Source organism: Notothenia rossii, assembly GCF_949606895.1.
Source record: "Notothenia rossii genome assembly, chromosome: 1".
Lineage (NCBI taxonomy): Eukaryota > Metazoa > Chordata > Actinopteri > Perciformes > Nototheniidae > Notothenia > Notothenia rossii.
In genome coordinates, this window is record NC_136912.1 from 88,280,915 (window position 1) to 88,302,129 (window position 21,215).

Consider the following 21,215-nt stretch of genomic DNA (forward strand, 5'->3'; position numbering starts at 1 on the left):
ACTAAATGCAATTAATTAGTATAATAGGCTAATGCTGTTTAATGCTCTTTAAACTTGTCCACCCATAGCCTGGTAACTTACCAGTGGTAAGTATAAACAGTCTCTGTAAATGTCATTTTCCTTTTTTCAACAACTGTCATCTGTGCCTGTCAATCAAGGAGCAAAGGAGCATGGTGCATGGTGCAGGTTGTGTTTAACGCCGTCTCTGGTGCCTGCAGAACTGAAAACACTGTCAAAACAACCTCCTTCATTTCAATACTGAGACACAACTGAAGGCTCAAATCAGGTACGTTTCTTAATGTATCAAGATGCTCATATATAACCTAACGCATTAAATATCAATATTGTGATTAGCCAAGTGACTATTTAAAGCTGGCTTATTTAAGCCTATGAGACACTGGACCATTTTTAAGACTGTGCACACAGCAATACAGGCGCATATACTTAGACTTTCAATTGTCCTTATGCATGTCAAAAACTCAATTTCTTATCTTTACTTTACTTTAATTTTGTGACCAGCTATTAATATCGGAGTACAGGAATTAAGGAGGGAGCGTTGGAGTGTCTGAAAACATCATAAGTAAGACAAATATCCATAATTTAAAAATAAATACATTGTGAATTGTATTGCAACAAGCCTCTGACTTGTTCGTGTTTGTCCACAGTGTCGGGTTATCACCGTATTTTGTCCCTCGAACATTTGAGTGATGTTCCTAACCCATGGAAAGGTTTTACCATGAACCGCTGCCTAGTGCTGGCTCTGGTTATTCTGCTGGTGAGCTCAGGAGTCAGCGAACTGCACGGTGAGTCATGATACACAACGTTTTATATGGTTTGTTTTCAGTGGTGGACTGTGATAAAGTACATTTACTCAGTTACTATTTTGACATACTTGTTCTTTACTTTAGTGTTTTTATTCAATGTTTCATATACATCTGATTTACTATATTTCGGAGGCAAATATTGGACTTTTTACTCCACTACATTTATGTAACACTCATAGCTTTTAGCTACTTTGTACATATAAAAACACATCATATACTTACATAATATAATGCATTGTACAATCTACCCAGTATTTAAAAAAGTATCTAGATTTGGCTCAACATTGGCAAACTGTAACATTAAAACAATATGTATTTGTTTATGTTAAAAAAACTGAATTATAATGTTCTACAACACCATGAAAAGAGCTATTAACCGGGTACTTTTTTGATAGTAAAAAGTCAATTTTTATGAAAATACTTCTGCACTCTAACCTTATTGAATAAAGTAAAGGATCTAAGTACTTGTTACGCTACAGTTTGTTTCGTCTTTATGCAGTAATACAGTATGCAACTTGCATGGATACTTCTCTCTACGACATATATGTATTATTGTTACAGTGAATTATTTTAATAGTTTCTACACAAACTATTTCTCCTCTGTTACATCTAGCAGGATTTGTTTGTGTTTTATACAGTATATATATTTTTTTCTAGATGCAATGGATTCTTTTGTTGAGGAGACAGGAATAAGGTCTTTTGTTGGAAGTCTGCAGGATGGTTCAATATTTCAGGTATAGTCTTTCTCTTTAATAAAGATTACCCAAACCTATTGGTTTCTATGTTGAGTGATTTAAAGGGTAAGATTTTTGTGATGTTATTTAGATTTCTTATCTACTCAGTGGTATAAATCAATAGAGGCCTTGTTTATACTGAATCTCTGTGTGCAGTTTAAAGGTACTTTATACTGAACGATGAGACTTCTTGATGTTATCCCGTTTGCATGATGTGAATGTGATCCGAACAGTCAATAGTCAGCACTAAGCTATTACCTTTTTTTCATCAAGCTTACAGAAGTTTAAAGAAAAGATTGTCAAAATATGGAAATAAAAGAGACCCTAAAGCATTTACTTCAGTTATTTTCATTTAATCATTTATTTGAAGAGGGACGATGCATATTGAGGAAAATTTAAAACAAATAATGCTTTAAAACGTAAACATGCTGGATTTTAGCTTTGAGCTAATTTCCATCCGTAATCCCTCACATTCAACATTTCTACACTTCTTAGGCCCATCATTTAGAAATGTAGACATGCTTACAGTGTTGAAGTGTTTGTAAATCGCTTTGGATTAAAGTGTATAATACAAATTATAACAATGCTGTTAGGCCAATAAGTTCAATGTATTAGCGATACACACTTACTATTGGTAAGTATTGGTCTCACTGGATTGCAAGTATGACTGCACTTCATTGCATCACTATATACGTGACATTTTTAAAGGGTACACGTAAAAAAAACTGAACAAAACTGAAGTGAATTTATAAAGATATGTTCTGCTTTCATGTGGTGGTATATTGTGTGTATTTGAGGAATCACTTGTGAACTCAGACTGTTTTTTCCTGTTGCCTGTCTGCAGATCTCACTATGGGACAATTTCATGGGGTGGTGGGGAACTGAAGAACTCGGAGCGATAAGAAGAAGAAAAAAGCCGATTGGAAACAAGTCGATCCTGAAACCCAAACCTAAAGTATGATTTGAAAAAAATTAATGTAATCAACTTCCACAACAGCATGTTTCCAAATTGAGAACACAAATCATGTTCATTAAACAGTACCTTGCATTTAATAAAATAAAGATGCAGAATGCTAATCCATTTTTTATTTCATTTGTCAGACAGGAAACATTAAATCTACCTTTTAGCATCACTGATTTAGAACTGTAATTTACTGCCACAGTGCAACAAAGTCTTATATTGTCTGTAAAGTTTGCCTTTAAAAACATTGTAATAAAACATATTTATAGAAAAATATGATGATACTTATATTTAACTGAGTGTGAAAATACTGCAGATAATACATTGTCTTTATACTGTATATGAAAGCATATAGCATAAAGAGACCTCTGGGAATGAACACGCACATTTACTAAAAGCAGAGGTGGACAAAGAACTCAAAACCCTTATTGAAATAAAAATAGTAATTTGACAGTAAAATTACAAAAGTAATAGTCAAGTATATTTAAAACACCAAAACTGGACAGTATTCATTCTGCTGCAATTGCCCATTTCAAAAATGAAATATGTTATATTATTGGATTATAATTATTGATGCATCAACGTGTTCACCATTTTAATGATGTTATTGTAGAAAGAGAAGCTATTTTTTAGGTTGGAGTAAAGCACACAATATACTTGCCTCCTAATCCTAAAATAGAAGTATCAATTAGCAAGAATTGTAAATAAGTACGATTCCCTCAAAATAATACGTATGAAAAGTACATACATGTACTAATGTACTGTCCATTGCTGACTCCCAGAGTATTAATACTGTAGGAATAAATAAATGATAGTAACGTGTGATATTTAAAATAGTTTTACAAGTTAAATATGCAAAACATATTTTGTGTCGTAATAAAACTACAAGACGAAAACATACTCAGCGACATCCGCAATCCTTCGCCAACATGTTTGGTTCGAGGTAGATTTCAGTCCCTTCTTTGGTCAGGCTGACCAAATACAGGGGATCGTAGGCTATGGGCACACAGCAGGGGGCCCGCTCCTCCACGTTCCCATTCTCGATGTAGGATTTGATCAGCTTGGCGTGCTCGGTGGGGTTGACCAGGGGGAAAACGCACAGGCCTTGGCAGTTGTTGATTCTAGCCGTTTTGGGATCCATGAATGCCTTGAGCAGGGACACGGTGAGGCTCTTCAGCCCGCACGAGGCGGTGTCGCCAGTGCTGTCTCTGGTGGATCGCAGGCTTCTCTGCATCTCGTATCCACGGGCCACCGTCTGCAGGGCCCTCAGCAGAAGGAAAGCACGGTACTGGCTCGCTCCTGTTCTAGAGGGAACACAAGCACCAGTTACAAAGTGAGTTTCATACTGCCAGGTATCTTTATTGATTATAGTGCTTCTTATCTATTAGATGATTTATTTATTTATTTCATTTATTTTCTAGTATATGAATGTGCAAAGTAACCCAAGCTGTCAGATAAATGTAGGTGAGTAAAAAGTACAGAACAGTACTTGAATAAATGTCTACATTGTTAAAGGTGACCTATCATGCAAAATGCACTTTTGTACGTCTTTTATACATGAATATGTGTCCCCGGTGTTCCAGGGAACTCACAAAGTGTCAGAAAACACAACCCTCTCTATTTTCCTCCATACCCAAACCTCTTAAAAAGGGGCTGCAACGGATCTGATGCAGACTGATCCAGATTTGAACACTTCTATGACGTCACAGAAGTGGCGCTACGGCTATTGGGCCAACTCCACCAATCAGGAAGAGACAGCCACGGACATTGCCGTTCGAAAGCGCTGGAGACGCTGTAGTACATATGCCAGGCCTGTAGATGGTGCTGTTCTCACAGAATCAGCCCATGAAAAGACAGTGTTAAATTGAGCGAAATGAGGAATGGCTAAAATGCATGATCTGTTTGGTATTTTGAAAAATAAAAAGTATAAATATGTCTTATATAGGTATGGTCCTACACTATATTATTCAAATATAGCATGATAGGTCCACTTTAAGGACTGTGATTTCCAGGGGCTTTAGTTATTTTGCATGTGAGAAGACTGAAGAAGGTCAACTCATTTGAAAAAAATACATTTGATCCACATATTGAGTGAGCTATGAAACTAAATATCAAATATTGCATATCAATATTCCATGAACAATAATTAAAAACAATTATGCTTTAAAAAGAAAAACTATGAAATCCTTGAAAAAAAAGAGAAGGGGTGCGATTAAATAAGTGTAAACTTCTTCCCACCCCTTTTCGGATGTGTAATTAAGTAGATTATTTGTTTATACATAATTTAGAATCAGTAATATTTTTGTATATTAATTTGACACTGATTAGTTTTGTATTGTATAACAATTCTCATGTAAAAATGTTATATTAGTGTTTTACACATTCGAAATAAATCCAATCAAATTAAATCTTCCATAAAAACTAGTTGAGTAAGCATTACCAAAACCAAGGGATACATTGAAAATAAGTTGATGTAGTAAGCTTGAAATAGTGGTTGAAATGTCTAGCTTAAAGCTAGAGCAATGGATACATGCAAATAAAAGCAACGGCTGAGTATATTTAGTTACTAAAAAAGCAGCAAGTTGAAATAGTAAACTTAAGGTGTGGATTCGTTGAAATAGTTAGCTCCTAATCCTGTAAGGGTAATATATAAATACCTGAAATGGATGAAAAAAAACATGTCAGCTTAAAGTAATACATTAATGATTCAAATATCCACCATCTGCCACCTTAAGTTGTTGAATGAAAACCTTAACCGACCAAACATTGATAGACCAAATATATGGGAAACATAATGTATTGCTATCATATTATTCAATGTAAAAGGAAATCCACCTTAACTTAACACTGTGGAACCTGACAGGAGGCTTGATTAGGGGTACTTGTGTTCATCTGAAGGGTCTGTAGCTCTGACAACAAAGCTTGGGAACATCTGCTTTAGGAGTTTTCTTGAACACATCACCTGCTGCAGGTTCCTTCTCTGGAAACGCACTGAGTTCGGTGAGCCTTCGCAGCCTCTTTGTGGCTCTGCAGCCGACCTCCCCCTCCCCCTCTATGACCTCCGTCACCTGCGTCACAGTCTGCTGCAACCTCTGCTTCACCTCCTGCAGCAGAGCAGGAGACATGGCCAACTCCCCAAGATGCACCTGAAACATGGAGCCCCGGCTGGTGAAGGAGAAGATGGTCGGGGAGGAGGAGTGGATCAGTTCAGCAAGCAGGGTGTCACTGGAGGACAAATCGAGCGGCAGGGGGGGCAGGAAGTCTAAGGAGTCCAGCTGCAGGGCGGGGGACTCAGGGGGGTCCTGAGGCGGGACTTCATCCAGGAACCTCTTCAGCTCACAGAGAAAAGGGGTCTGTGAGGAGGCCGGGGATGAAGTGTGGGTATATCTGAGAAACAGAGTGAAACATGTTGCTGAGCATCTCTCTGGCAATGGTTGAGTAACATGTCAACAAGGAACATGAAAGCCAAGAAAACCTTTTTTCTGTTCCTCCTTCCCCAGAGAAAAGCAGAAGTGGAGTCATGCTGGTGGTACTTCCTGATTTTCCACCAATAAGAATGTCTCGTAGGCTTTGGTCTGCAAAGAGAGGAAATGTGAGGTGAGGGCACATGAAAAAAGACATGATATCAAATGTCATATCTTACACAGGTCATATCTTGCTAATGTCTTATCTTATTCCTACCATTCACTACTCATGACATATCTTACTAATGACTGATGTTACTTCTTACTCATATCAGGCTTTTTTGTTTCAATAGACATCCTCCATCTGTGGTGAACGCCGCCCTCTGATGCTTTTCCTGTAAGCATTATGTACTGTGTTTTCTCTGAAATGCACACAGACTAGAAGAGAACAGTAGTAGAAAAGAAAGAAGAAGACAACCATGATCATCTACAAAAGATTTAGGGACATCAGGACAGTTTTAAAACAGGCAATATTTACACAAGGCCTGTATGTACCTGTGTGTTAGGATGCAGCGACGGACTGGAGAAAGTGACGTCCAGGTTTCCTCCTGTGAGCGGACTTTCAAACACCAGGAGCAGCACGGGGTTCGGCTTGAGCAATGGAGACGGTGGGAGGTCAAAGGTCAACAAGAGCGCTCCTCTTTCATTTTCCTCTGCCAAAATCACTAATGGAGAAATCAAGACATGCTTTAAAGATAAAAAAACAAACAACATTCAGACAAATGATTGTGTTCAGAGAGCAATAATACCTCCAGTTGGAGGCAAAAGCTCCAATCCATCCCTATGGTTTCTCCGTGTTTCCTTAGCAAGCTGCAGTAAGACTGATGAGCGTTCAGATGCCGTGCAGACTCCAAACTGATACACACTGGAGTTTGTGAGTTCATCATCGTTACCAACACTTTCACGCAGCGCTGCAAATATGTCATCCACAAAGCACGGTGCATAGTGAGGGGCGGGATGAGAGACTGTGGATGCTGTTGTTGGAAAGCTGTGCTCTGAATAAAGAAAAAATACAACAACATTACAAACTAAAATAATATGTATCCTTGGAGATTATTCGTCTGTGGAATATTTACATCAAGTTGGCATTATTACTATACTAAAATGTACATTTAGACAGGGCCGTGGGAAGTAGGGGTGCTGAGGTTGCTGCAGCACCCCCTGGTGGAGGACAGGGGATCTGCACTTCCACGAGATTAAATACAAATATAATTTTTAAAAAAATGAATTTTCAGCCTTGACGTAACAACATTCATAATTAAGTAAAGATAACAACCTTTTCACCCCGGTTACATTTTCCATTTGCCCCGTACGATGGGCGCTTTAAGTGATGAAAGTGGGGGATGTTGGCTTATCAGGCGCCCGCAGCTCACAGCCAGCGTGAGAGAGAAATAGATAGAGAGAGGGGGTGCACCTGTACCGGCGGGGAATGTTGTTAGCTTCTGCTGCGCTAACGGATATAAGAAGCTCTTTCTACAATAATGTGGAGGGAGAGCTCTCCTGTCAGACTGAGAGGCTCAGTGAGGTAAAGGACTCTGAAAGTTTAGATAGTTCACTTTAGTCTAAGTTATCTCAGTGGCTCTCAAACGTTTTGATCACAATTTATGTAAACAAATATTTCCAAGGCACTCTTTTATAATTATTAGGATAAATAAAAACAGGTTTGAAATCATTCCAATGTATACTATAGGACAGTAAACCAAAAATATCGTTTAAAACTGGAGAGATTAAAAAATATGCATAAATAAATAAATGTTAACTGATAAAATAAAATATAAATTAACCACAAAAATAAAACAAGTTAGCCTACATTTATTTGTTATTGGCTATGGTAGGTTATCGGTTATGTTCACATACTTATTTGATTATTAAAATGCAAACCGATCTTTTTCATATGGGTGTTTAGAGTTGTATCCCCTAGATCAGTCTCTAGTAATTGGGCGCTCAAAGTGCACCAGATTGAAGCATTTTACTTTAAAATGTTAAAAACAATCTTCCCGGGGGGGCACCCCCGGACCCCCCTAGAGGATGTGAAGTCCACCCCCCAATCAAAACATGTTCACTGTTCATGCAATACTAAATAGTATACATTTGAAGCCTTTTTATATAAGCTGTCCACCATGTCAATATGTTTCTCTGTTTGTAGTGTCTTTTGTAGAGGTTTTTCATTGCCAGCTAAAATCTTGCCTATAGGGCAGTAAATTGGTCAAAACCAGCCCTGGTGTCATCCCCACAGCCCCCACCATTTGAAACATGTTCCCCCGGCTATGCATTTAGAGCAACTATCTGGTTTTCAGCATTACCATTATTAATAAATTGCGATTGTATTATTCGTATTTTTACATATATATATATATATATATATATATATATATATATATATATATATATATAGTTGTTTTATATTTTGGACAAATGTGCACATTGTTACTTGGACTTCTCTCATTTCTATAAATGTTTTTATTTTATTGAAATGTTCAAATGGAGCGACTGTTATACAATTAAATTCCTAAACATATATTGTGTTAAACATATGTTTACATGTTTATTGTTGTTATATATTATGGAACAATATGCACATTTGTACTTCTTTACGTTTAGATTAATTATTTTGAAACATAGAATTGTATTTTATTTGACATAATCTATTGTCTGGTTTTCTTTTGATTGCATTTTCATATTAAAATGGAGCACCTTTTAATAAATTCAATTTCCCGCTGAGGTTAAAAAGAGTATTTCTAATTCTGATTGTAAAAAATAAACGAGAACTTAAGGCATGCAAACAATCCAAAACACACTTATTGACCAGATAAAAACATAAAAATAAAGGCATTGCACAGAACCGCATGAATATTATTGCAAACCGCACATCATTGTGCAGAGTCTGACCTGTGAGTGAGGGGCTGCGGGCCGGGGGCCGTCCATGGGAGAGGTGCAGGCCAACAGAGAGCCTGGAGCAGCAGAGCATCAGGGCTGCGACACAGAACACATCCACAAACATCTTCATTCTATCTGTCTGAACCATAGACTGGTCTGAACATGTCTGGTCAGACCTATCTTTATCACATGTTATGAATGTGTCAAGCTCGGGAGGTATATGCTCCCACCTTCTCTTCTCACTAACGTGGTCACGTGCTGTCAAATATTTGGCCTTGATCATTTCACGGTGGATTCTTTTTTAATTGTTTGCTGCACAGAAATATGTGTCTTTCACCTCACAAAGGCAAGTTGAAGTCTGAAAATGGGAGCGAATGAAAGGCAAATAAAAGGCAATATTGTTGGTTTGGAGCTTAATGTGGGTAAATTCAAATGCATATCCAAGTATATATTATACACAAAAGAGATAAGAGGAACGTTCACACCAAGTCCTTTTCCCACAATAGTTCATGAGAACTCAGTTCATGAGAACTCTTTTAGCTCTGATGAACTAAAGCAGATCGCGTTCACACCGCAATAAATCCCTGGGGGTGCATTAGGCAAATGAAGCCGCTGACGTCACTTCTTCTTCTGCTGCTTTGGGTTTACTGGCAGGCCGCAAACAACTTATGTCCCCACCCGAAGTCCCCGTCCGGAAGTCCTCGGAGTTGGGGACTGGCTTTAAACTGAAGCCTTCCGAGTAAATCGCCAGAACGGACACCTCCTCATCTCCACCGCTCCCATGTTTTCTTTTGTGTTGCCATAAGTTAGTCTCTCTACGTTTCTGCGCTGGGCTAATGCTAATGCGAGTATAATAAAATGGCGGCTTCACAAAGCTTTTTTTTGTTTTACGGGGCGTGGTAACTGGGACTGAAAAGGTGGTAAAAATGGTTCTGATGAACTAATTTAATTCAGGGGGCTTTTTGGTGTGAACGCAAATATATCTGAGTTCTGTTGAACTATTGTGGGAAAAGTGCTCCGGTGTGAACGCGCCAAAGGTGTTTTAACCCTTCATGATTGTATAGCAAAGCTTCACTGAATGTAGAAAAGACACAGATGAGTTGAATGTTGTTTTTCATAAAAACACCTGAGCTGAGCAGCTACATTAAAAAACAACAAGCTCTATTGTGTTTGAATCAAATCAAAAAATACAGAAGTGTAAAAGATAAAACAAATAGCTGTGTGTTGCATATGAAGCCAGAGCCAGAGGATGGTTAGCTTAACTTAGCATAGCATATGGAAGCAGTTTGAAACAGCTAGCCTGGCTCTGTCCATAGTTTACAAAATGTGTCTACCAGTAGGCTACATCTCACTATTCAACTCGTTATTTTCAAGACTACAACAAGGAATTAAAGTTGTACATGGAGTTATTAACAGGACTATTTCTTGACTGGATGCAGGGACTTTCTGAAGTCTTGAAGGCCACCAGTAGAGACTTCAGGAAGTTCCTGCTTAGAAATATTCAATGTTGGTGACCCTATGTAAAACCACAACAATCTAACACTGCATTATTTTGTGTACACAATAAATAAAATGTTTATTAGTGAGATTTAGAGCTGTTGGTAGGCTCATTTTGTTACTTTTAGCCAGAGCTAAGCCAACCGTTTCCTCTTGTTGGGCTCTCAGGGCTGTGGGAGTGGATCACACTTCTCATCCTACTAGCAAGTACTAAAGCATACGTTACACAATGTAGACATATTCCTTTGGTAAAAAGCTCTCACGGTGACAAAAGAGCTGAATAAAACATGTTTATCTCGTAAATGTGTCTCATTGATCTGCTCTTATTCATGATAGAGTGGGAAAACAAGTGAATTAAGTCCTGCTCCCATAAAGAAACGTAGACATGAGGCCTGACTCCTTTCATAGCCGTCACTCCCACCATCTCTCTCACAGCTGCACTCCTGTTGTGCAGACAGTCAAGGTCTCAGATGTTTGGTAGCCGTGTATCCCGAGAGATAACACCAAGGCTCATTATTGTGCATCACAAATCTTCATTGTGGAACGACAAGAACAGTTCATTATTTTCGAATGGCTGCAACATCCGCCAACACTGTTTGTGGGACATTCACAGGAACCACTTCATCGTGATGTTCTTGAAGAGTGAAGTATTGCCTGGTTGTGTGACATTCACAGGAACCACTTCATCGTGATGTTCTTGAAGAGTGAAGTATTGCCTGGTTGTGTGTAGGCCTACTGTGGGAATCAGGAATCATTCAAAAGATTTTCATTAAAAACACATCTATAATCTCAAATAAGAGAATTTAGACAATACTTTTGTAGTCGTTTGAATGTGTAATGTAACTGTGTGTTTTATATTATACCTGTGTGCTTTTTTTATTTATTAATTTTAACATATGTAAAGTGCCTTACTTTTTAAAAGCTCCAGTTGTAAAAAATAATGAATTATTCTCCTATACATACAGCGCTATTTGGACCCCACTAATTTATCTTCAGTGTTGGTGAAAACTTTTTTTTTTTAAATGTACAATTCTAATGAAACCATAAGGAAAGTTTGGTACGAATGAGTGCAAATATTCTTATATTAATGGGAGGTATGGCTATTTGTGAATCATTCAATCAAAAACAATGAAAGTTAATTAAGTTGGCTTTGTAGTTAAAACACATGTTAGCCTTTTTTAAATATACAGATGAATTTTCATTACAAGATGTGTCATTTTGCTTGCAAAACTAATTAAATAACAAATCCTATCGTTAATAGTGGCTAGAATATTTGAAAAATATTTATTAGACATTTAAAAATAATATAAAATAACAATTCGATCAGACAAAAATGCCACTAAACACAACATGAATTCAAATATTCGAAGAAACATTTTTATTAATAATCATAAAACGCAGGGGAGAAAAAATAACAATGTTTTTCATTTGTTTCATTATAATAACATCTTAGGATAAAAGCACCAACATCGAACAGTAAGAACTCATGTAAATGCAGTGCCTTTTGCACCCATCAGACATCGCTGTACACATCCTGTCACATGTCCGCCCACCAAACAATGGGAAGAGTCCCAACAAAGGACCGTGAACCTCTTTTGTTTGACAAATTTAGACGAAGGCATTTGTGAGATGAGGAAGATGCTGGAAGCCATTTCACAGCATCTGGATTCTAAAGCTTTATGAAGCTGGATTCAACCGGAGGCGCTGGATGTATGTGACAGCGAGAATACATCTGAGGTTTGAATTTTACCTCGCTTACTCAGGCATTGTCCTGGTCCTGAGTTTGGTTACAAATAGGACTCAATCATGCCACGAGATGGAGCATACGTTTATGACATGCAGTAGTTTTAAGAAAATTGTTTACATAATTTCAAGCCATGTGGGAAGTTCCTGAGTTACGACCGTTGGCAGGATTTAGAGTAAACCGCCTCCACTGCTGAGCTCTCACAGACTATTAATAATGTATCAGGATGGAGCATGCGGGAGAACTGCATAGAGGCTTTATTTAAACCATGCTCATACACCAAAGGACTTGAATAACAGCACCTCATCCCTTTGACTGATTATATAAGCAGCTATAAAACTGGTTGAAATCTGTAATGATTGTACATTTGTTGCCGTCTCCATAAACTGTTCTCACTTCCACATACATCACGCTGGCACTCCAGATTCGAGAACATTTCTGGTAAACTCGTGTTGAAGATTATTAAACCATAAAACCCTGCAGCACAACAGGAGGAGAGTAGTATTTATCAATAGCTGCAATTTCCTTGTTTTAAGTGAAGGAGAGTACCGTGCTGTCGGTCTGAATAGTAGTATAACAAACTGACAGGAATCTGAAGACACGATTAAAAGCATAACATGTGTCTGCAATTGTATCAAACACCAAGAATAAGAAAATCAAAACAGCATCAACAATAATTACAAAATACCTCTCAGTGCTGGTAACAAACGGACTAGTCTCTAAATGTTGCACTAAAATGATTTTTTCTTCTTTTATATTTAAAACAGTCGCAGGTGAGAAACACATTGAGTGCACAGGACAGGCGGACAATAAAGCTTTGATTATGAATCTAATCTTCCCTTAGATATGCACCGGAGAGTGGGGACAAAAAGCACACACAAACTGAGCTATGTGTTTTCCCACTATCAGAGCAAAGGGAAGCTTGGATGCTCTCACTCCCAACAAAGTGTTACACATACAGTGGGGCAAAAAAGTATTTAGTCAGCTACCAATTGTGCAAGTTCTCCCACTTAAAAAGATGAGAGAGGCCTGTAATTTTCATCCTAGGTATACCTCAACTATGAGAGACAAAATGAGAAAAAAAAAATCCAGAAAATCACATTTTTAAAGAATTGATTTGCAAATTATGGTGGAAAATAAGTATTTCGTCAATAACAAAAGTTCATCTCAATACTTTGTTATTACCCTTTTGTGGCAATGACAGAGGTCAAACGTTTTCTGTAAGTCTTCACAAGGTTTTCACACACTGTTGCTGGTATTTTGGCCCATTCCTCCATGCAGATCTCCTCTAGAGCAGTGATGTGTTGGGGCTGTCGCTGGGCAACACAGACTTTCAACTCCCTCCAAAGATTTTCTATGGGGTTGAGATCTGGAGACTGGCTAGGCCACTCCAGGACCTTGAAATGCTTCTTACGAAGCCACTCCTTCATTACCCGGGCAGTGTGTTTGGGATCATTGTCATGCTGAAAGACCCAGCCACGTTTCATCTTCAATGCCCTTGCTGATGGAAGGAGGTTGTCACTCAACATCTCATGATACATGGCCCCATTCATTCTGTCCTTTACACGGATCAGTCGTCCTGGTCCATTTGCAGAAAAACAGCCCCAAAGCATGATGTTTCCACCCCCATGTTTCACAGGAGGTATGGTGTTCTTTGGATGCAACTCAGCATTCTTTCTCCTCCAAACCCGTCTAGTTGATTTTTTTTTTTGGCACTGCAGGATTTGAGTCCCTGGCGGCGTAGTGTGTTACTGATGGTAGCCTTTGTTACTTTGGTCCCAGCTCTCTGCAGGTCATTGACTAGGTCCCCCCGTGTGGTTCTGGGATTTTTGCTCGCCGTTCTTGTGATCATTTTGACCCCACGGGGTGAGATCTTGCGTGGAGCCCCAGATCGAGGGAGATTATCAGTGGTCTTTTATTCAGCAGGGACACGTTGTTACCCCGTCTTCATATTAATGACGAGTTTCTTACCGTGAACTGGAGCTGTCGGCAGGGTATCCTGAGTCGTCGTCGTCAGAGCTAGGGGCCGAGGAGTACCGGCCGGCCCCTTTGAGCTCCAGGGGGCGCTCTCTCTTCAGGACGGGGGGCTGGTCCATGTCCGGCCCAGCGGGGCTGCGGCTTGACTGCTCTGGAGAGGAGATGGCAGAGATCTCCAGGGGCTGGTTGATGTTGTTCACCTGAGGGACAAACAACATAAAGGCTTCGAGTAATGTGAAAGCAATCCAATGTCCTTGATCCATGGGGAAAGAATGGTGGTAATGCACTAAAGAGGTATTTCTGAGTAAAGTGTTACAAAATCTAAGCTAGAAATATTGTTTAAAAATTCATGATTGAACTACAAATAAAATAAATAATCATACAGGCAGTCAAATTAACCCATATTAATCAAAGTAATGTGATACAGACATATGTTCACTGTTTACTATAATGTGTACACATATTTACTAATTCTTGTAAGACGTTCTGAGATCAGAAATTATTTGTTCAAAATGTCTTCTTCCTGTTCATTCATGGTTTGGATAATATTCCTTTTTAATACATTTAAACTCTTGAAAATGCATTAATTAAAGTGGTTGTATGAGGAACACCCTCACATCACACAGTGGATAGGGAAAGGATCCTTTTCAGTTTTATGAAGATTGTAGTGCATTTATACCCTACTCAGGTCCTGGTTAGCCGCTTTTCCACTGTTGGGCCATCTAAAGCAAGTGGCATCTTTCAGCCAGCAGCCGCTGTAAATCTGCCAAGGCCCCAAGCCACGAGAACAAAAACCACTCGCTTAACTTCTATCGAGCTGATCATATTTAGCTCACAAGAAACCGCTCTGCTTCACAGTTAACACATATTTATTTTTGGTTATTCTTTAGTGATGAATCCCATCTTCCCCCCAAAAGACAGATAAGCGCTCCCTATGCCCCCCGACTTTGCCCCCAGGCCACTCTTAGCACTAGCTGGCCTGTGTGCGGAGCGACAGTGGAAAATGCTCACGAGTAAGAATGGGAGGCTTTTTGGTTTGGCGTGTGGACAGTAGATGTTTATTTTCAATTCATTGTAAGTGTACATTCCTGTTTTGTATTGTCTTGACCTTTACTTTAGTCATGGACTGTAAAGTTGTCGGTGTTTTAAAAAAAAAAAGAATTATATCATCACATCATGTCAGGTCCCTGTGTGTGTTCTCTCTTCATGCTGTTGGGGACTCACCATGGAGTTAATGTTGAGAGGAGACCCTGAGGAGCGGTTGGAGGCGAGCCCGGGGAAGGACCTCCTCTTCGGGGACCCCCCCGCCGTGACTGACACGGTGGAGTTGCGTTTCCGTCTCCCCCTCTTACGGCCCTGCTGAGCGCCGAGGCCGTGAGAGGAGTGTGACGACGATGTGTGTGTGGGTGTGTGTGTGTGCTGTGTGCCGGGGGACTGGTGGTGGTGGTGATGGTGGTGGTTTCCATGGTTACTCTGGTATCCCTGCTTGTCAGTGTGATGGTGGAGGCGTAATCCTCCGGCCGCGCTGCTGCCCGAGGAAGAAGAGGAGGAAGAAGAGAAGAAGATTCTCCTCCGCAGTTCAGTGTTGTGCGGCTCCGTGTCGGATTCACCTCCGTGACGATCCTGTCCATCTTCCGGAAGAATCCGAGGGGGTCTGCCTGCATACTGGAGCACCCCCCCAGTGCCCAGTGGAGGGCTCTGGATGTGACCACCCCGTCCCATTGGTCCTGTCAAGGGAGCGTTGGGATGCGTTTGCATCCCAACTTCATCACCTTAAGGTGATGAAGAAGCACCATTATGGTCATCAGGTTGGGGACCGCCATTCATCAGCCCTGAGCCCGATAAATATCCTAAACAGAAACAAACAGACAATTAGAAAGATGCACAGGAAGAACATTAAGTAAAAAATAAATATGATATGCATTTTATTAGTAAAAAATAAGCTTCTAATCATTGTGTGGTCAATATAATACATTAAGTAATTAAACGTTATCCTTACCGTTGGTTTGACCCGACTGAGATACAGGCACTGTTCGAAATGTGGGGGAGCCAGGGGGAGCTTGGCTCCCCCGAAGAGGGAGGGAGCTCCCCTGAAGGCTGACTTTGACATAAATAGGGGGAGCCTAAAACAATCGTGCATATTTGTGTCACACAGATTAGAAATGTTGAGTTTCTGTAAGTAAAAGTTCTTGAAATAAATAATAGTTATTGTTCATTACAGTTTCTGAATATTTGTTTTATATTTGTGAATATTTCTGGGTGTTGCCATCTGTACGTGGCGGCGCTGCATTCTTTACGCTACTTACGTTGCTGTGGTTACGGTGGCGATGCCGGCGCGGTATTTGCAATGTTCATATTGATATTTTTTTAACTCTGGCTTTGTGATAACAAATATGGCAAAACGAAAACAGCCATGCCTCGCAGCTTTTGGATTCACAAGCAAAGAAGCAAAGGAGTCTAATAATGACAACGTGAACGGAAAACAACTTTTAGTTGGCCGGCTGTAAGCGGCGTTAGGGTCGAGTTTGACAGCGCCTCACCGAGTTGAGTAAAGTTGGTTTCAGATTTTACGGATCAATAACTCATGAACAAAACGTTGTTCGGACACAAAGTAAGTCTCCTAAGTACCGTGGTAAGGTTGACAACGAACTACAATCACATTTTAATTAAAAAAAAAAAAGCCAATACGTGCTGTCCTCCAAACTGGACACATTACATTGGTCTATCCGCAGCCGGAGAAGAAACGAGTGCTCAGGGACCGTCTGCAAAGTGCAACTCCGAAAAAACAGAATACAATAATATTCAATCACTTCACATACAGTTATATACAGTATATTTCTACCAAAACTCACTACACACATCAATAGTCTCCTGTTGGTCATACTACAGCAGAGACTTTGGAAGAATGTGCTTTTGAATAATTTTGGGGAATAATTATTATGTAAAATCTTCAATAAATATGGTATAATCTTCAATATCTTTACTATTATACAGTGGAGTGCTACCAAATTCACTACACACATCAATAGTCTCCTGTTGCTCATACTACAGCAGAGAGTTTGGAAGAATGTACTTTTGAAAAATGTAGGTGAATATTTCTAATGTAACATTTTCAATAACCATGGCATCATCTTCAATAACGTTACTATTATACAGTATAAATATTCACCAAAATTATTCCAAACCATATTCTTCCAAACTCTCTGCTGTAGTAGGACCAACAGGAGACTATTGATGTGTGTGGTGAGTTTGGTATAAATATAATAGTAACGTTATTGAAGATTATACCATATTTATTGAAGATTTTACATTTGAAATATTCCCCAAAATTATTCAAAAGCACATTCTTCCAAACTCTCTGCTGTAGTATGACCAACAGGAGACTATTGATGTGTGTAGTGAGTTTGGTAGTAATATACTGTATAATAGTGAAGTGATTGAATATTATTGTGATCTCTTTTTTCGGTGTTACACTTTGCAGACGGTCCCTGAGCACTCGTTTCTTCTCCGGCTGCGGAAAGAGACCAATTTAATGTGTCCAGTTTGGAGGACAGCACGTATTGGCTTTTTTTAAATCAAAATGTTATTGTAGTTCGTTGTCAACCTTACTGCGGTACTTAGGAGACGTAATTTGTGTCTGAATAACGTTTTGTTCATGAGTTATTGATCCGTGAAATCTGAATCTGCCAATATCGTTCTAACTTTACTCAACTTCCACACCGAGAGAGGCCTGCCGATGCGTAGCCTGAAGAGGCTTCAACAACGGCCACAGCCGCCGGCGTAGTGACACCGTCTGTAGTAGTTAGCAGAGTGATTTTATAGCAATTGATCGAATCCGCGCTGCTGCGCGAGTCAACAGAGCGTGCGTGTGATATATTTAGTAGCAGGATGTGCACTGAAAAATAGGGCTCCCCCGAAAGCAAATGGGTAATTCGAACACTGGATACAGGACTCGGAGTACTCCTCTGAAAAAATAAAGTCAATTAAAATCCAAAGAAACAATATCAAACTTAAATGACTACGACTGGGTTGTATTCCTGTATTCCTATTACAGTACGTTTGATAAAGTTGCAGTAGGCTATATATTCATTTCCTTACATAGTGTCATCACTTTATCCACTGGGAAAGTCTAATAAGTGGCATATGAATGATTTAATTAGGGCCCAAAATGTGTTTTGAGTGACCTTGACAATCTGAGTTCAACTCCAAGTCTAAAAGGGAAATCTGTGGGCCGTGGGAAGTAGGGGTGCTGAGGGTACTGCAGCACCCCATGGTGGAGGACAGGGGATCTGCACTTCCACAAAATTAAATACAAATATAATTTCAAAAAAATGAATTTTCAGCCTTGATGTAACAACATTCATAATTAAGTAAAGATAACACCCTTTTCACCCCGGTTACATTTTCCATTTGCCCCGTACGATGGGCGCTGTAAGTGATGAAAGTGGGGGATGTTGGCTTATCAGGCACCCGCAGCTCACCAGCGTGAGAGAGTGAGAGAGAGAGAGAGAGAGAGAGAGAGAGAGAGGGATAGATAGATTGAGAGAGGGGGTGCACCGGTACCGGCTGGGATTGTTGTTAGCTTCTGCTGCGCTAACGGATATAAGAAGATGTTTCTACAATAATGTGGAGAGAGAGCTCTCCTGTCAGACTGAGAGGTTCAGTGAGGTAAAGGACTCTGAAAGTTTAGATAGTTGAGTGGGTCTCAAATGTTTTGATCAGAATTTATGTAAACAAATATTTCCAAGGCACTCCTTTATAATTATTAGGCTGAATAAAAACAGGTTTGAAATCATTCCAATGTATACTATAGGACAGTAAACCAAAAAATATTGTTTAAAACTGGAGAGATTTAAAAATATGCATAAATAAATAAATGTTAACAAAAATAAAACAAGTTAGCCTACATTTATTTGTTATTGGCTATGGTAGGTTATTGGTTATGTTCACATATATTATTTGATTATTAAAATGCAAACCGATCCTTTTCATATGGGTGTTTAGAGTTGTATACCCTAGATCAGTCTCTAGCAATGGGGCGCTCAAAGTGCACCAGATTGAAGCATTTTACTTTAAAATGTAAAAAAAAAATCTTCCCGGGGATGCACCCCCGGACCCCCCAAGAGGATGGGAAGTCCACCCCCTAAATTAAAACATGTTCATGCAATACTAAATACATTTGAAGCCTTTTTATATAAGCTGTCCACCATGTCAATACGTTTCTCTTTTTGTAGTGTATTGGTCTTTTGTAGAGGTTTTTCAATGCGAGCTAAAATCTTGCCTAGGGCAGCACATTGGTCAAAACCGGCCCTGGTGTCATCCCCACAGCACCCCCCATTTGAAACATGTTCCCACGGCTATGGTCCTCAAGCAGTGGCGGCTGGTGGAATTTTTTTTGGTGGGGCTATGGAAATGGTGACAAAACCATACTAGGGCATTTAAAATCAGGAGACTAAATACGAACATTGTGTGTGTGTGTGTGTGTGTGTGTGTGTGTGTGTGTCATACTTGCCAACCCTCCCGATTTTCGCGGGAGACACCCGCATTTCTCCCGATTTCCGACAAAATCAGATTTACTCAAGATTGTTTCCACTCGGACTTTAATACAGGTACACCATTGTTTGGTTTCCATGGTAGCGCGTCTCTTTAGCAGCGCGCGCAACTCAAAGTCTGAGCGGGTGAGGAAGAGGAAAACTGAATAAGAATCGACAACTCGACCCTCTGATCACTCCTTTCCTGTAAAATACAGGTCCAGCCCACACATATGCTCCATGGTGCCACAGGCCTTGCCCTTACAACTACAATAAGCATGCAAATGTTAATCTACAGCTCCGGCGATCCACTAGCACCGGAGTCTACAACTGCAGACGCAGCCATCCCCTACTGTAGCGTCACCTTGGATACGAGTCTAAACAGACACATAGGCCAGGGCGCTGAAAGGGCGCCCTTTGAGCATCAGATCTGACGACGCTGATTGGCTGAAATTATGTTTCGGCGGCATAGTTTACAGACAGCAACGGTCAGCTTGTTGGTTGCAGCTGCTCTGGCTGAGGGCTCTTTTCTACCGCCCGGACGAGAGAGGGTAATCATACACGCTGCTGCCAGGCAGGAAACATGTGACTTATCAGTAACTTTAGACATCGTAAAACAATTTTAAACAAGATTTTATTGTAGATTATACATTTTACTGATACCAAGTATATAATATTTACCTTGTTCTTTAAAAATAAAAATAAAAAATATATATTTTTGGGAAATATATATTTTTATGAATTTTGAATTTTGAATGACAATCAAACATGTGGGGAGAGGGGGGGCGGCGCCCCTAGCGCCCCTATGGACCGGCCGCCACTGTCCTCAAGGATTTTCTGAGATATTGTGTTCACGAGAATGGAAGTATGTACAGACATATGAATGCAGAGGCATAAAGGTCACAAAAATCTTACATTTAAAAACTAAAATCGATGTATATTAAGGTGAATTAACTACAATTATATCCGCCATATCTCTAACCTGCGCATCCTACTGAGCTCTCCAATTCTTCACAAGTGAACCTTGGAGCAGCAAAGCACTAACGGCCCCTACACACGGCGGCGAGCGTTGTCGCTTGCCGGCGGGCATGTCTGAAGCTAGACCAACAACCAATCACATGAATCTCCCGCCCCGGACACAAAAGCAGCAGTTTGATTGGCTAGAGCTTGTACTGGCCTATGATTTGATTGACTGACGCTTCCGTCGAAGCTTCAAAAGTAGAACATTGCTCTACTTTTGCAGCGAGCAACGCTTTGCTCCCACAATGCAGTTCGGCAAAGCGTGACGTCACCCCATTCAAAGTGAATTTGCAACTCAATACAGTGTAGTACATGAGTAAAAGTACTTCCACCTGTCACTTACTGGTACTAAACAGACTTATAAGGTACAAAAGAGAAGCCTTATTTTAGATGTTCCCAAAAGAGCAATAGTTTTATTATTTGTATACCATTAGGCATCTAACTAAATGCAATTAATTAGTATAATAGGCTAATGCTGTTTAATGCTCTTTAAACTTGTCCACCCATAGCCTGGTAACTTACCAGTGGTAAGTATAAACAGCCTCTGTAAATGTCATTTTCCTTTTTTCAACAACTGTCATCTGTG

General features: G+C 39.8%; 2 protein-coding genes and 1 long non-coding RNA gene across 5 annotated transcripts; 1 reads left to right on the top strand and 2 right to left on the bottom strand.

The window, feature by feature from the left end:
- The first annotated feature begins 132 nt into the window (after positions 1–132).
- Positions 133–2,635, top strand: LOC307021945. The gene is made up of 5 exons (XR_013803274.1): positions 133–286; positions 520–580; positions 666–803; positions 1,482–1,558; positions 2,403–2,635. It is a non-coding gene; the product is annotated as an uncharacterized lncRNA (long non-coding RNA).
- amh (anti-Mullerian hormone) lies at positions 2,630–9,693 on the bottom strand. Of its 3 annotated transcripts, XM_079654462.1 has the most exons (8): positions 9,539–9,693; positions 8,873–8,956; positions 6,733–6,978; positions 6,479–6,648; positions 6,250–6,361; positions 5,995–6,094; positions 5,482–5,906; positions 2,630–3,818 (listed from the first exon to the last, which is right to left on the bottom strand). In XM_079654462.1, the coding sequence occupies exons 2-8, from the start codon at positions 8,949–8,951 to the stop codon at positions 3,421–3,423; spliced, it is 1,530 nt and encodes a 509-aa protein (XP_079510588.1). In that variant the 5' UTR covers positions 8,952–8,956; positions 9,539–9,693; the 3' UTR covers positions 2,630–3,420. The 3 variants fall into 3 exon arrangements, with proteins under 3 accessions (XP_079510588.1, XP_079510587.1, XP_079510589.1); XM_079654461.1 differs by lacking the exon at positions 9,539–9,693 and having other exon boundaries at positions 8,873–9,048; XM_079654463.1 differs by lacking the exon at positions 9,539–9,693 and having other exon boundaries at positions 3,647–3,823; positions 8,873–9,044.
- Positions 9,694–13,858: 4,165 nt separating this feature from the next.
- LOC307019764 (uncharacterized protein) lies at positions 13,859–15,836 on the bottom strand (the record flags this gene model as incomplete). Its single annotated transcript, XM_079650864.1, has 2 exons — positions 13,859–14,278; positions 15,303–15,836. 2 exons carry the CDS (start codon positions 15,834–15,836, stop codon positions 14,069–14,071), a joined length of 744 nt encoding a protein of 247 aa, XP_079506990.1. The 3' UTR covers positions 13,859–14,068.
- Positions 15,837–21,215: the final 5,379 nt, after the last annotated feature.

What these genes read in the sequence shown, in the direction of transcription:
- amh (XM_079654461.1), bottom strand. Translation starts at nt 9,008, where the DNA reads ATGGTTCAGACAGATAGAATGAAGATGTTTGTGGATGTGTTCTGTGTC. An exon ending in CCGCAGCCCCTCACTCACAG is followed by an intron (nt 6,979 to 8,872) that starts GTCAGACTCTGC and finishes TTCTTTATTCAG; the next exon opens with AGCACAGCTTTCCAACAACA. An exon ending in GCTTTTGCCTCCAACTGGAG is followed by an intron (nt 6,649 to 6,732) that starts GTATTATTGCTC and finishes TTTCTCCATTAG; the next exon opens with TGATTTTGGCAGAGGAAAAT.